The sequence below is a fragment of the Bos grunniens genome, chromosome X (genome assembly GCF_055505025.1).
Source record: "Bos grunniens cultivar Pamir isolate PY7600 chromosome X, Bosgru_T2T1.0, whole genome shotgun sequence".
NCBI classification, from domain to species: domain Eukaryota; kingdom Metazoa; phylum Chordata; class Mammalia; order Artiodactyla; family Bovidae; genus Bos; species Bos grunniens.
The window spans coordinates 57707683-57722624 of NC_141194.1; the positions used below are offsets into that span (position 1 = coordinate 57707683).

The 14942-nt window shown below is 44.7% G+C and overlaps 1 protein-coding gene across 1 annotated transcript; it reads left to right on the forward strand.

The window, feature by feature from the left end:
* Positions 1–12429: 12429 nt before the first annotated feature.
* On the forward strand, positions 12430–14492 carry LOC147340491 (germ cell-less protein-like 1). The gene has a single exon (XM_086387597.1). It carries the CDS (start codon positions 12559–12561, stop codon positions 14062–14064), a length of 1506 nt encoding a protein of 501 aa, XP_086243723.1. The 5' UTR covers positions 12430–12558; the 3' UTR covers positions 14065–14492.
* Positions 14493–14942: the final 450 nt, after the last annotated feature.

A 14942-nucleotide genomic window follows, 5' to 3' on the forward strand; every position in this document is an offset into this window, starting at 1 on the left:
CTGCTCAGGATGAGGAAGAAACCTTTTCCCATGTTGATACTCATTTTGTTAGCCTCTTCGTAAGGCATGGGGAAATGGGGAGGCAGGGCGAAGTACAGTCATGGTAACGCTATAGGAAACCATCAAGCTAAATAACAGCAAAGTAAACACCACACTAAAGGAGATGTACCCCTATGGGATACCACGTGGTCCTTGACAATGATGAGGATTTATCCCTGTCTCTGTTTTTCCCTCTCTGTATGTCTGCCGCTCTCTCTGTCATCCCCTATCTCTGTCTCCATGATGTCTGTCTGCATCCCTGTCTAATTTCTATCTACCTCTGTCTTTGTCTTCCTCAGTCTCTGTCTCAGACTGCCTATCTTCGTCACTCTCTGTCTCTGTCTTACTGTCCGTATCTTTCTGTTTCTCTCTGTTTCTGACAATCTGTTTGTGTCTGGGTCTCTATGTTTCTGTCTCTGTCTCTGTATTTCTCCAGTGCTTCTGTATCCGTCTGTATCTGCATCTCTCTGTGTCTCTTTCTCCATCCGTCTGTCTTTGTCTTTCCCTTTCTGTCCCGATCTGTCTCTGTCTTTCTCCCCACCCCCAACCTTGTTTCTCTCTGACTCTCTCTCTCCCCATCACTATCTCTATGTCTGTTGGCTCTCTTTCAGTGTGCGTCTGTCTTTCTCTGTCTCTCGGTCTGTCTGTCTCTGTCTTTCTATCTGTGTCAATCAGCCTCTGCCTGTCTCCCTGTCTCTGTCTGCAACCATCATTCTTTGCCTTAGTTTGAATGGGTGTCTGTTTGTCCCTGTCTGTGCCTGGCTTCCTCTGCCTCCCTGTCTCTGTCTCCATCTATTTCTACCTGTCTCTGTCTGCCCCTTTCTGTGTATGCCTTTCTACCTGTCTCTTTTGGGGGAGGAGGTACAATTTCTGAGTCTGTCCATCTGTTGGGCTTTCTCAGCCTGCCTGACCAGCTATCTCTGTTTTTCTGTCAGGCTGTCCTGTCTCTGGCTGTTTCTACATCTGGTTCTGTTGCATCTTTTGATAGTCCATCTCTGCTTCTGCCTGTCTTAAGGAGACAGGAATGAAATGTTATTACATTTCGGTAGACAAACCCTCTTCTGTCATCTTCCCTTCCAGTGGTGTCCTAGAGATAGATGCTGTAAGAAGATAAAGCTTAGCATTCGTATTCAAAGACACAAGAGACTTAAATAAACAATGACTTATGAAGGAGAAAGCAGTGCCCCAGGGATGGAAGTGGGATGGACACAGACAGCAGACCAGTGTAAATTATGCTACTGTGGAAAGGGTCTATATATAAACAGCACAAAGATGACACTGAAATTTCGATGAAAGATAAATCATGTGCTGGAAAAAGAAAACCATCTTTTTAAGAGGAAAATAAAAAGAAGAGGGAGTGTCCAGCCACAAGGTCTACAGGAAGGTACTTGCCAAGTCTCAGCCACAGAATTTGGACATGAAACTGCCTGGTGAGAGTTAAAATAGCAAAATTCACCTATTTTATATAAGCACATCACATCAGTTTAATCATGCGATTAAACTTAAACTTTTGAATTGGGGTCAGCAAACACACACACACACACACACACACACACACACACACGGAAATAAGTGGATTGAAGCAGAATCCAAGGTTTTTATGTCATCACCTGTTCAGCTAGTAACATGACTTCTAAGACATTCATACACACACACACACATTTATATTTTATGAGCCCTCATGAGGTTCCACCCTTTCCTTGTCCACTCAGCTACCTGGGCCTTGATGCCCTTCCCTTTATTCAAGATAAATCTCTTGAAAGGGGTGTGTCATCTGCCCCCTGTTCTAAGGTTTACTTGCTTGACTCCAGGCACCATCTATATGTCATAGACTCTCAAATTCATAGCCCATGCACAGACCTCTTCTTTGAATCCAGACCTATAGCCAGCAGTCTGCCCCACCACTTGGAAATCTCAAAGGTGGTGCGATCTACAAAGGAACAAAATAGAACGTATAGTCCAGGCAACCAATTTTAATCTAAATGTAGATTCCTTCCTCATTTGAGTAAATAAATAGAAAGACACTGATGCTGGTAAGGAGAAAATAACCAGGATGTTAGCTGAAACTTATACTTCTTCAAGTGCTTGTGTTTCAGAAGTAAAATTTGTCTATTCATGACATTCTAAAGAAAGGTGGCAATTTTTTTTTTCTAGTAGTAAGAGAATTGAAATTTACCTCATTTATTTAGACAATAGCCAATTGATATATGAACAGTCTTCGGGAATGATTTGTTCTAACAGTGCAGATGAAAGTTTGGTTTAGTCTGTGAACACGTTTTCATAGCATGTCAGTTGCTATGATTAGATTCTGAGATCAGACACCAAAGGATAAATTTCACTCCACATGGTAGCAAACTTCAACTATCAAACTTGGTTTAAAGACTAGCAGGGTAATAAGATGCAGTGGAAGGAACAAAAACTATCTGGGCAGATTCAAGGTAAGATTTGAATACCCAAAAGATCCTTAATTCTCTGAGCAGTATTCATCACATAAACACACTGCATTACATTGGTGATGTCTGTCAATTATTTTAAAAAATAAAAATAGTACATGGTGATGGCAAAAATAGGAATCTACAAGCAGCTGATGGTTTTGATTAGCGTGTTTGCTGTACATGGGATTTTATGAAGAGTGGTGACTCTAAGTGAATTAAAATCATCCAAGCGGTCACGAAGAGCATGTTTTGGGTGAAGGCAAGTGGCTGAGTATGGTCCACCACAGGTGAGGAGACTTGCTGTAGAGGTATATTCTTAAAGATGGTAGCCCCTAGTCGTATGTGATTATTTAAATTGATTAAAATTAAATAAAATGGAAAATTCAGTCTCTCAGTCTCACTCGCAGCATTTGAAGTGCTCGATGGCTACATGTAAACCCGTGGCTACTATACTGTGCGCAGCGCAGATATGGAACATCTCTATCAGCGCAGAGAATTCTGTGAGATAGTGCTGTTCTATAATCAGTCATTCCAAGTAAAATTTACATTTCTTTCTGCTTCTGAATACATAGGTCGCCTGGATAACCTATGTGGGGGTGGGTGATGTTTGTGGGGATGGGGAGGAGTTAGAAAAACGGACATACAGAATGGTCACATTTGGATTTACAGGGTCTCATCAGGGTCTTATTTGTCTCACTGTGCTTACTGAGATGTTATGGAGGCTGGGGACAGGGCTTGAGGAAGGTTGGCAGCCACCCAAAGGAACCGTTTGTTCTGGAACCCTGTGCTTTGGAATGTGAAGAATTTGGGTCTAATCTTCTGTGGCCCATACAGCATCTGACCTGGTGGTCAGGCCATCATCTCAAACTCATTGTCCAAAACTCAACCTTTGCTTTCTTTCTCCCATTCCACGATCATGAATATCTATTTTCAATATATTTTATGGTTGGTCTTTTACTGTTCATATTGTTAATATCTCCACCAGTATACTAGCCCTCTTCTCAGTCGCTAGGCCTTGAAATCGCTGGTTGAAAGGATACAAAATAAATGTCTTTGTAAACTGAAACTTACATTAGAAATAATAGCATGTGGGGTTATTGTAAATACATTTAGATACAAATACGTAAATACATAAATCAAATACATTTGAGTCTTCTGCTTTGCTTTGCCATCAGGTTTAACGTGATATGATATTTCGATGCCTCCCAGCTTAAGACCAGCAGGAACACATTTGTAGTTGAACAATTTGAGTTTATTATTCTTTGCAGTGAAGGAGAACATACACAGTGAAGGAACTGTGGGCCACACAAGTACGTGGGTGATAGAAAAGGGATGTTAAGAGATTTGGGCTTGGGACTTCCCTGCTGGTCCGGTGGATGAGCCTTTGCCTTCCAAAGTAGGTGGTGTGGGTTCGCTCCCTGGTTGGGGAAACTAAGGTCCCACATGTCTTGTGGCCAAAAACCAAAACATAAAAGAAAACAAACAAACAAACAAACAAAAAAAAAAACAGAAGCAATATGGTAACAAATTGAATAAAGACTAAATAAAGGGACCACCTCAAAAAAAAATTAAAGAAAAAAAGAGGTGGGCTTGTTTTAGGTGATTTGGGTGAATTTTTAAAGAAGCAGAGCTCTGATCTGGATTGGATACTGTCAGAAAGACAGGGAATTCCTATGACAGTATCTTAATAAACCTTTTCTATAGAGAGAATAGATTAGAGTGAGGTTAAAGCTACAATTGCTGAAAACAAGCAAAGAAACAAAGCAAAGGGGGAAACAAAACCCCCAAACTAGCAGTCACTCATACTAGCTAGGAGAGGGATATACGGTGATTTGTACAGTGATTTTGCTTTTGTCTGTGCTAAGGAACAAAAAAATCATGAAGTGGCCTTTGTTTTGTCTCACTTTATCATGATCTCAGAGTGCCAAGATCTCATGATCTCACCTGAAGTTGGCATTCCCTGAGATTTTTTTCAATGTCTAATGGGAGAATAACATGTCCTAGCCTGGATGTCAAGAGATACTTTTTAGTACCCCCTTCTGGCCACAAGCCATTAACCCATGTTATCTAGATTATCAACATTGCTCTGATTTTGATGATCAGGAATTTGTTTAGAGAATGTAGTCTGTAGTAGGACATGGATTGGTCTCTCCTGCTCCTTTTGCAGTAGAATGCATCATTGAATACTCTGGTGTGACACGGGCTGTGCAATAGCATTTAAGACTCCAGACAGGATGCATTGGCCAACTGCAAAACAAGTAATCAAACGAAACACAATGATTATTAGTCCTTGAAACAGGACTTGAAGTCAAGGGCTTGGATTATAAAAACCAGGCAATGAATCCAGCTGGGTTCACCTTTGAGCACCACATGACTTTTGTTAGAATCAAAGACAAGTTTTGGACCACCCTTGCTAGTTATGATTTTCCGTAATGTGAGAATAGCAAGTCACAAAGCCTATATGAATAGGGAGTCAGTTATTCTTCGTGTGTGTGTGTGTGTGTGAGAGAGAGAGAGAGAGAGAGTCGCTCAGTCATGTCTGACTCTTTGCAACCCCATGGACTATAGCCCAGGAGGCTCCTCTGTCCATGGTATTCTTCAGGCAAGAATACTGGAGTGGGTTGCCATTCCCTTCTCCAGGGGATCTTCCCGACCCAGGGACCGAACCCGGGTCTCCTGCATTGCAGGCAGATTCTTTACCATCTGAGCCACCAGAGAAGCCCTTCCTGGTGAGTTTTTAAAAGAAATTGGTTTGACTGTTACTGGATAATCCCCTCTCTCTAACCCCTCCCCCCTCCCCCACCCGTTTCTGGGAAACAAGATCTGCTGGAATGTGTAGTTTAACATATCACGGAGTCTCAACAATTATCCTGAACACACAAGATAAGTTAGCGTATGCCATATGGGTGTTATATAAGATGTTACATAACAAATAGTACCTCATTGTGGCACGGCCTCTATCAGGAGAATAAGCATCATTTGTTACAACTAGAGACAGCCGATTTTGTGTTCCTCAAGGTAAGTGATGTATTTAGCAGAACTTCCCTCGTGTGGCTCAGCTGGTAAAGAATCCACGTGCGGTGGAGGAGACCTGGGTTCGATCCCTGGGTTGGGAAGATCCCCTGGAGAAGGGAAAGGCTACCCTGTCCAGTATTCTGGCCTGGAGAATTCCACGGACTGTATAGTCCATGGGGTCGCAAACAGTCGAACACGACTGAGTGACTTTCACTTTCAACCAGTTTCACAAAGCAGGCTGACTATCATGAACAAATGGAATATCTTGAGCAAATTTGACTCTCAGGGTCAGGGTGGCTCCAATAATGGAGCCTACTCTTGATTGAGTGGGACTCACCGACAGGGCGCAGGAATGGCCGAGAGGAGCTACCCCGCGTCTCAGGTAAGGGGCGGTGGCCGGGAAGAGAAATCCCAAGCCCGAGGCCAGGGGCGGCGGCTGGGAGGACCGACCCCACATCCAAGGAGCTGTGGCTGCCTGGGCGCAGGAGGCCTAGAGGAGCTATCCCACGTTGAAGGTCAGGAAGGGCGGCGGTGAGGAGATACCCCTCGTCCAAGGTAAGGAACGGCGGCTGGGCTTTGCTGGAGCAGCCGTGAAGAGATAACCCACACCCAAGGTAAGAGAAGCCCAAGTAAGACGGTAGGTGGTGCAAGAGGGCATCAGAGGGCAGACACACTGAAACTGTACTCACAGAAAACTAGTCAATCTAATCACACTAGGACAACAGCCTTTTCTAACTCAATGAAACTAAGCCATGCCCATGGGACAACCCAAGACGGGTGGGTCATGGTGGAGAGGTCTGACAGAATGTGGTCCACTGGAGAAGGGAATGGCAAACCACTTCAGTATTCTTGCCTTGACAACCCCATGAGCAGTATGAAAAGGCAAAAGGAGAGGATACTGAAAGAGGAACTCCCCAGGTCAGTAGGTGCCCAATATGCTACTGGAGATCAGTGGAGAAATAACTCCAGAAAGAATGAAGGAATGGAGCCAAAGCAAAAACAATACCCAGCTGTGGATGTGACTGGTGATAGAAGCAAGGTCCGATGCTGTAAAGAGCAATATTGCATAGGAACCTGGAATGTCAGGTCCATGAATCAAGGCAAATTGGACGTAGTCAAACAAGAGATGGCAAGAGTGAATGTCGACATTCTTGGAATCAGCGAACTCAAATGGACTGGAATGGGTGAATTTAACTCAGGTGACCATTATATCTACTACTGTGGGCAGGAATCCCTCAGAAGAAATGGAGTAGCCGTCATGGTCAACAAAAGAGTCTGAAATGCAGTACTTGGATGCAATCTCAAAAACGACAGAATGATCTCTGTTCGTTTCCAAGGCAAACCATTCAATATCTCAGTAATCCAAGTCTATGGCCCAACCAGTAAGGCTGAAGAAGCTGAAGTTGAACGGTTCTATGAAGACCTACCAGGCCTTTTAGAACTAACACCCAAAAAAGATGTCCTTTTCATTATAGGGGACTGAATGCAAAAGTAGGAAATCAAGAAACACCTGGAGTAACAGGCAAATTTGGCCTTGGAATACGGAATGAAGCAAGACAAAGACTAATAGAGTTTTGCCAAGAAAATGCACTGGTCATAACAAATACCCTCTTCCAATAACACAAGAGAAGACTCTACACATGGACATCAACAGATGGTCCACACCAAAATCAGACTGATTATATTCTTTGCAGCCAAAGATGGAGAAGCTCTACACAGTCAGCAAAAACAAGACCAGGAGCTGACTGTGGCTCAGATCATGAAGTCCTTATTGCCAAAATCAGACTTTAATTGAAGAAAGTAGGGAAAACCTCTAGACCATTCAGGTATGACCTAAATCAAATCCCTTATGATTATACAGTGGAAGTGAGAAACAGATTTAAGGGCCTAGATCTGATAGATAAGAGTGCCTGATGAACTATGGAATGAGGTTCGTGACATTGTACAGGAGACAGGGATCAAACCATCCCCATGGAAAAGAAATGCAAAAAAGCAAAATGGCTGTCTGGGGAGGCCTTACAAATAGCTGTGAAAAGAAGAGAAGGGAAAAGCAAAGGAGAAAAGGAAGGATATAAGCATCTGAATGCAGAGTTCCAAAGAACAGCAAGAAGAGATAAGAAAGCCTTCCTCAGCGATCAATGCAAAGAAATAGAGGAAAACAACAGAATGGGAAAGAGTAGAGATCTCTTCAAGAAAACAAGAGATACCAAGGGAACATTTCATGCAAAGATGGGCTCGAGAAAGGACAGAAATGGTATGGGCCTAACAGAAGCAGAAGATATTCAGGAGAGGTGGCAAGTACACACGGAAGAACTGTACAAAAAAGATCTTCACGAGCCAGATAATCACGATGGTGTGATCACTGACCTAGAGCCAGACATCCTGGAATGTGAAGCCAAGTGGGCCTTAGAAAGCATCACTACGAACAAAGCTAGTGGAGGTGATGGAACTCCAGTGGAGCTATCTCAAATCCTGAAAGATGATGCTGTGAAAGTGCTGGGCTCAATATGCCAGCAGATTTGGAAACTCAGCAGTGGCCACAGGACTGGAAAAGGTCAGTTTTCATTCCAATCCCAAAGAAAGACAATGCCAAAGAATGCTCAAACTACCACACAAGTGCACTCATCTCACATGCTAGTAAAGTAATGCTCAACACTCTCCAAGCCAGGCTTCAGCAATACGTAAACCGTGAACTTCCAGATGTTCAAGCTGGTTTTAGAAAAGGCAGAGGAACCAGAGATCAAATTGCCAACATCCGCTGGATCATGGAAAAAGCAAGAGAGTTCCAGAAAAACATCTATTTCTGCTTTATTGACTATGCCAAAGCCTTTGACTGTGTGGATCACAATAAACTGTGGAAAATTCTGAAAGAGATGGGAATAGCAGACCACCTGACCTGCCTCTGGAGAAATCTGTATGCAGGTCAGGAAGCAACAGTTCGAACTGGACATGGAACAACAGACTGGTTCCAAAGATGAAAAGGAGTACGTCAAGGCTGTTTATTGCCACCCTGCTTATTTACCTTCTATGCAGAGTACATCATGAGAAACGCTGGACTGGAAGAACACAAGCTGGAATCAAGATTGCCGGGAGAAATATCAATAACCTCAGATATGTAGATGACACCACCCTTATGGCAGACAGTGAAGAGGAACTAAAAAGCCTCTTGATGAAAGAGAAAGTGGAGAGTGAAAAAGTTGGCTTAAAGCTCAACATTCAGAAAACGAAGATCATGGCGTCCAGTCCCATCGCTTCATGGGAAATCGATGGGGAAACAGTGGAACAGTGTCAGACTTTATCTTTTTGGGCTCGAAAATCACTGCAGATGGTGACTGAAGCCATGAAACTAAAAGACGCTTGCTCCTTGACAGGAAAGCTATGACCAACCTAGATAGCAGATTCAAAAGCAGAGATACTACTTTGCCAACAGAGGTTCGTCTAGTCAAGGCTATAGTTTTTCCTGTGGTCATGTATGGATGTGAGAGTTGGACTGTGAAGAAGGCTGAGTGCCGAAGAATTGATGCTTTTGAACTGTGGTGTTGGAGAAGCCTCTTGAGAGTCCCTTGGACTGCAAGGAGATCCAACCAGTCCATTCTGAAGGAGATCAGCCCTGGGATTTCTTTGGAAGGAATGATGCTAAAGCTGAAACTCCAGTACTTTGGCCACCTCATGCGAAGAGTTGACTCATTGGAAAAGACTCTGAGGCTGGGAGGGATTGGGGGCAGGAGGAGAAGGGGACGACAGAGGATGAGATGGCTGGATGGCATCACTGACTCGATGGACGTGAGTCTGGGTGAACTCCGGGAGTTGGTGATGGACAGGGAGGCCTGGCGTGCTGCGATTCGTGGGGTTGCAAAGAGTTGGACACGACTGAGCGATTGATCTGATCTGATCTGATCTGAAAGTCATTTAGCAAACGAAATCAGATGACATGGATATGTCACTGGGCTATACTTAATAGAAGTTCTTGATTGAAGTTCTTCCTGATGATTCTACTATTACTTCTAACGATATTGTTTTCTATACTGCCTGCTTCAAGAAGTGTTGTTCCTTACATTATCAAGTGTGTGACTGAGCCACTGATATAATGATGGTGTGCAGCTCCATATGAAATCCATAAGTATAATGGTGTGACTCTGTATATAAGAAGCAACAAGACAGAATATTTTCCTGGACCAAGAGACTAGTAAGACAGGTGTGGTCCAGAGACTTTTGTTACTCACAGGGCCTAGTCCAGTAATAACACACTGAGTGGCCTATCAGTGAGATCTTTGGCAGACCTGCGAATGAACCCTCCCAGCACCATGGAACAAGATGGTAATGAAATGCTCTGCAAACCATGGTCAAACTCATGGCCATAAAAGGGCCCTGCTCTGGCAACTGGCACTTGCTATCTGCCTCTACAAAGATTAACTCATGGACACTACAGCTGCTGACCTTCAACGTCCCCTGAAAGGAGTTCAGGGTGAAAATCAGAAATTAGGCACTCGCTCTGTGTTCTGGAAAAATGGACAAAACAGGCCTTTGGATAGTTAGAGATTTTCAGGTAAAGATTTTCTTGAGCCCAAATTCTTGTATCTTCTCATACCTAGAAAAGCACCTAAATTGTTAATGGGGACAACTATTTTGGCTTTTACAGTAATACCACAGTAAGAAGCCAAGGCCTACCTGGACAAACTTTGACAACTGGCTACCTCAAGCACCTGTCTACGCTGGGTTATAGACTCATTCACCTGAAAAGAAATTATAAGATTTATTTTGTCTGTTAAATTTCAGGTTTTCATTCTTTCAACTACTTCTAACTGGGTTTTTTATACCTACATTCAAAATGTATATGAATATGCCAGATGGCTCCATTCTTATAAATAGGGCAGCCCAAGTGTTGACTCTATCCAGACCAGGATCAAAGTTACTATCAAATGTAACCTGATTCTTGCAGGTTATTCTTGGACTGCTGATTACAGTAATTCATCTACTGATATTTGGTCTCTGCCTTTTAATCTACTTATCTAGTTTGTTCTTTCTAAAGGATACAATGGCTTCCCAGACAAAGTAACAGTGATGCAGAGATTCTGGCCACTCTTCAAAATGGACTCCCCTGATGTTCCACCATGGTTACAGATACAATCTTGGTTTACAAGCTCTCCTTTGTGAAAAACTATCTTGACTACAATCATTGTAATCATTCTGTTTTTTGCTGTTTGCTCCTTACATATATAACTGTGTATTTACTACTTGGGGCCCTTGGATCAGAAACCCTAAGTAAAAGGGTAAGGAGAATATGTTGCTTCAACCACTTAGGGTCAGTGCCCCTCACCTACAGGAAGCAGTTACTGACAGATTTCTCTGCCCCTTTCCCCTCAGCAACAATATTCTCCTAAAATAAAAAGGGGGAAATGAGAGAGTTAACTTAGGCAGGTTGATAAGGAGTCAAAGCCTAAGGCCCCTTTAAGGAGGAGATAAACATTCTTTCTTTTTCACATTCTTTGCTATAGATATGTAGGCCTCGTAGGCAGCAGTATCTCTTATTCAAGGACATGTCTTTTTTTTTTTTTTTTAAGCTTTGGATATATGTTATGGGAGAAGGTCTGGGTAAAAACTTCCACAGCTGTAGCTCTGGGTTAACCTGTTCCTTCTGGCTAATCTCGTGCTGATGTCATCCCAGGAGGTATGTTACAGGAAAGGGTCTGGAAAAATTCTCGAAGTCTTGAGGTATCTTTTATCTAGTCTCAGCAGCTAGTTGAGAAGTGTATAACGCCTTGCTTAAAGTAGTGAGGTGGGTTCTCTCCTGCTCCCTTCTGACGTCTATGTCTGAAGCTTTTTCTGTCACTTTCACTTTAGATAAAATCTACACAATGCTCCAAGTGACTGAGACTGTCTTTGGTCCCGAGTTAAATCTTCTCCTTCGGAGACCATGAATCTGGCGGCACTGTTCACCATTCACCATTAGCTGTCACAACTCTAGAGTCAGTATTCATGTTTGTCTCATGCCAAGCACCACTCAACCTGAAGCATTATATAGACCTTCTTATCAACTTTCTATAGCCATCTAACAGAGAATATTTAAAATGTGATTTAAGGTTATCCTGTCCTATTCAAAGTGTGTAAACATTCTACTCACATGATTTGAATAGGGCAGAATCTTTGCGACCCCATGGACACTAGTTTGCAAGTCTCTGCTATTCATGGAATTTTTCAGGCATGAATACTGGAGTGGGTTGTCGTTTCCTCCTCGAGGAAGTCTTCCCAACCCATGCCTCATGCGTCTCCTGCATTGGCAGGTGGATTGTTTACCACTGGGAATGTTTGGGAAGCCCCAAACATTCTACTCAGGCAAGGTCAAATGACCTGAGAGACTTACCGTTTTCAAAGTTTTTTCCCTTGCATTGTACTTTCCTTGTCATTGAAAGGTCCACACTCTCTCTACACCGTATACTTTGTTTAGCATATAACACTTGTCAGTATTTAATATTATTAATTTCCTCAAAAATCAAACTCCATCTCATTCATTCCTCATTTCTTTCAGTGTTTAAGTTTGTTACATGCTTAGCTGGTGTCTAAAATAGAGACAAAAGCAAAGACTGGGCACACATTGCCACTTTTATCACAGAAAATGTTTTGACAGCCGCAAATGATGGGATAACCTAAGAAAATAATTACAGAAATTAAGGTGCATAGAGCACAGAGCTGGAACCAAGACGTAATTATCCAAAAACAGGAGTGATCAGTAATTATTTCAAATGGGGAAGAGGAAATGATGTTCTTAAGATTCATGGGGAAAATTCATACACAAAGTCCTCTGTTCCACCATTATCCTACGAAGGGAGCCGCAGAGAAATCATCCCTGGAGGGAAAGATACACAGAGTGGAATTCCTGGTACAGAGTGCACTTATCCTGTGATGGGGAGTGGGAGGGGTAGGGGAAAGCCTCGTGGGTGTGGCTTTGCCTGGCGTCCAAGATGACGTCACAAACATCAGCCGTATCCAACGACACCGTGGGCTGAGCTAGTGCCAGTGGCGGCTGCGTCTGGTGAGGAAGCTTGCCCTCTGTACCCCTGAGGTAAAAGCCATGGGAGCAGTAAACAGTCAGATGCCCTCGAACAGAGTGGGGCATGCCCCAGAGGAGCCAGGTGCCCCTGAGGGGGAGGAGGAGGCCGAGGAGGTAGCAGTGGCAGTGATAGAGGAAGGGGAGGAGAGCGAAGAGGCCAGACCCACCACTAGCCAAGGGCGCCACAAGCGGAAGACAGGCCCAGAAGGGCAGCTCACAAAAGCGCCTCACAGGAAGCGAGCAAAAGACAGTTTAGAGTCCGTTTATAAGACACTTTTTCTGAGAGGAGAAGGGAGTGACGTGCAGATCCGTGCCCTGGGGAAGGAGTGGAACTTGCACAAGGTCTACTTGTGCCGGTCAGGATACTTTGCTAGCATGTTCAGTGGTGCGTGGCGTGAGACAACCATGGATACTGTAGAGTTGCAGATGCCTGACGAGAACATTGATTGTGAGGCACTGCACGAGGCTTTAGGTTCCCTGTACCGAAACTCTGTGCTCATCCCACCCGGTCGAGTGGTCCCCATGCTGGCCACAGCCAGCATGCTGCAGCTGGACAAGCTGATTCAGCAGTGCGGAGAGATAATGAAGGAGACGGTCAGTGATCAGACCGTGTGCAGCTACTACTGCTCTGCTGAGAGCTACGGACTCCAGAACATCAGGGCCATGTGTCTTCAGTGGCTGCTGGACAACCTGATGACCCAGCATAGTGAGGAGTTATTGAGAGAAGTTAGCCTGGATCTCATGAAAGAGGTCATTGCCTCTTCAGAGCTCTTCGTGATGGAGGTAGAGATGGATGTGTACACGACGCTGAAAAAGTGGGTGTTCCTGCAGCTGCAGCCGACATGGAGAGGCCCCCGCAGAGACCTGCTGCCTGACGCCGACTCGTGGTTTGCCAGGTCCAGGCAGGAGTCAGAGGGCACCCCTTTCCTGGAGACCGAGCAGGGCAGAGCCTTCGTGCCAGCGTTCCAGCAGCTGCGGCTTGCCTACATGATCTGCGACCTGCCGTCAGCACGCATCATCGACCAGGATGCACTGATCCCTGCCACGTGGCTGACCCCAGTGTACAAAGAGCAGTGGCTTGCCCTCCTCCGGGCTGAGCAGACCAGAGACCTCGGGCCCGTGGATGTCTTCGTGTCCGACCTCCAGAGGACCAGCATGCGGTGCGGGGGCCAGCTCCTCAGGGATAAGCAGTGCAGCTGGCGGTGGGCAGGCTTCAACGTCGGCTGGGACTTGGTGGTGTGCTATGCCAACCGGCGCATCATTTTCAAGCGCAGCGCGCTGAACAAGTCCTGCGGTCTCGGGGTCAGCTTACTCTGGCAGAGAAAGGTCGCGTTCCGCTTGCGCCTGGCCTCCTTGGACAGGGCTGGAAGAGCCATTTTCCGGAAGGAGACAGAACTCCAGGTGCTTTCCCTGGGAAAGGATGAAGAGCTAGAGGTGGTGAATCTGGAGAACGAAGATGTGGTTTTCCCCATATATGTGACCTGTAATTTCCTGTACCTCCCCAGAGAGGGGCGTTTTCCTGAGTGAGGACTCCTGAAAACAAAATCTCAGAGAGGTGAGCAGCTCTTTTCCTGGGGTCAGGGACGACCAGCTTTGTCCAGATGCCAGCTCCTTCTGCGGGACCAACCGGACTTGCCCACCTCTGGTGGCCCACCTCTGTCAGAGTCTTTGTTGAACTGTAGCTCATAATACTTGAGATTGTTTACCTGAGCCTATGAAGAGGAGAAATTTTAAAGCCCTGCTCCCCCAACACCTTTAGACCTCATTTGTGCTGTTAAAGTGGCAACCTGTCCTCCTGGTTTACCATCCATCAATGCCCCCTCCCATCATTTCTGCAAAGTCAAAGACCAGTTGACTTTAGAGAGAACCTGTGAACCTACCTACTCTACTACTGTTGGGGAAACTCTTTTAAAATATGCATTTCCTTTAGCTTGATTAAAGGAATGTTAAAGAAACCGTTTGGTTTCTCTTTCAGTTCGCGTGTTTAGAGCCACTCTGCCCCACTCATTACCACTACTACCGCTAGCTTCCTTTGGATTGCTTCCCTTTCCCCATTCCCTGCCACTGAGCGTGTAGTACTTGGTTCCCATGATCTCTCACTCTGTGAACGCACCCAGGCTACACTGATGATCTTCTCTTTATTGGTTGTTCCTCAACATTCTTAGGTTAGTTGACTTCATATCGTATCTTGATGTTACTTTGGCTTTATTTTGACTTTCCTAGCATTTTAACCCTAGAAAGACGCCTCAAATCTTATACAACCCTATATTGGGGGTGGAGTGGAAGGCGGCAGATTGATGCTATGAGGACATCTCGGTACTAGACAGACTTTTTCTGTGGCATACAGCCATGAATTATTTATGCACCAGAATGCACTCTCTAAGCACGCTGATGGCCTTTGCCCT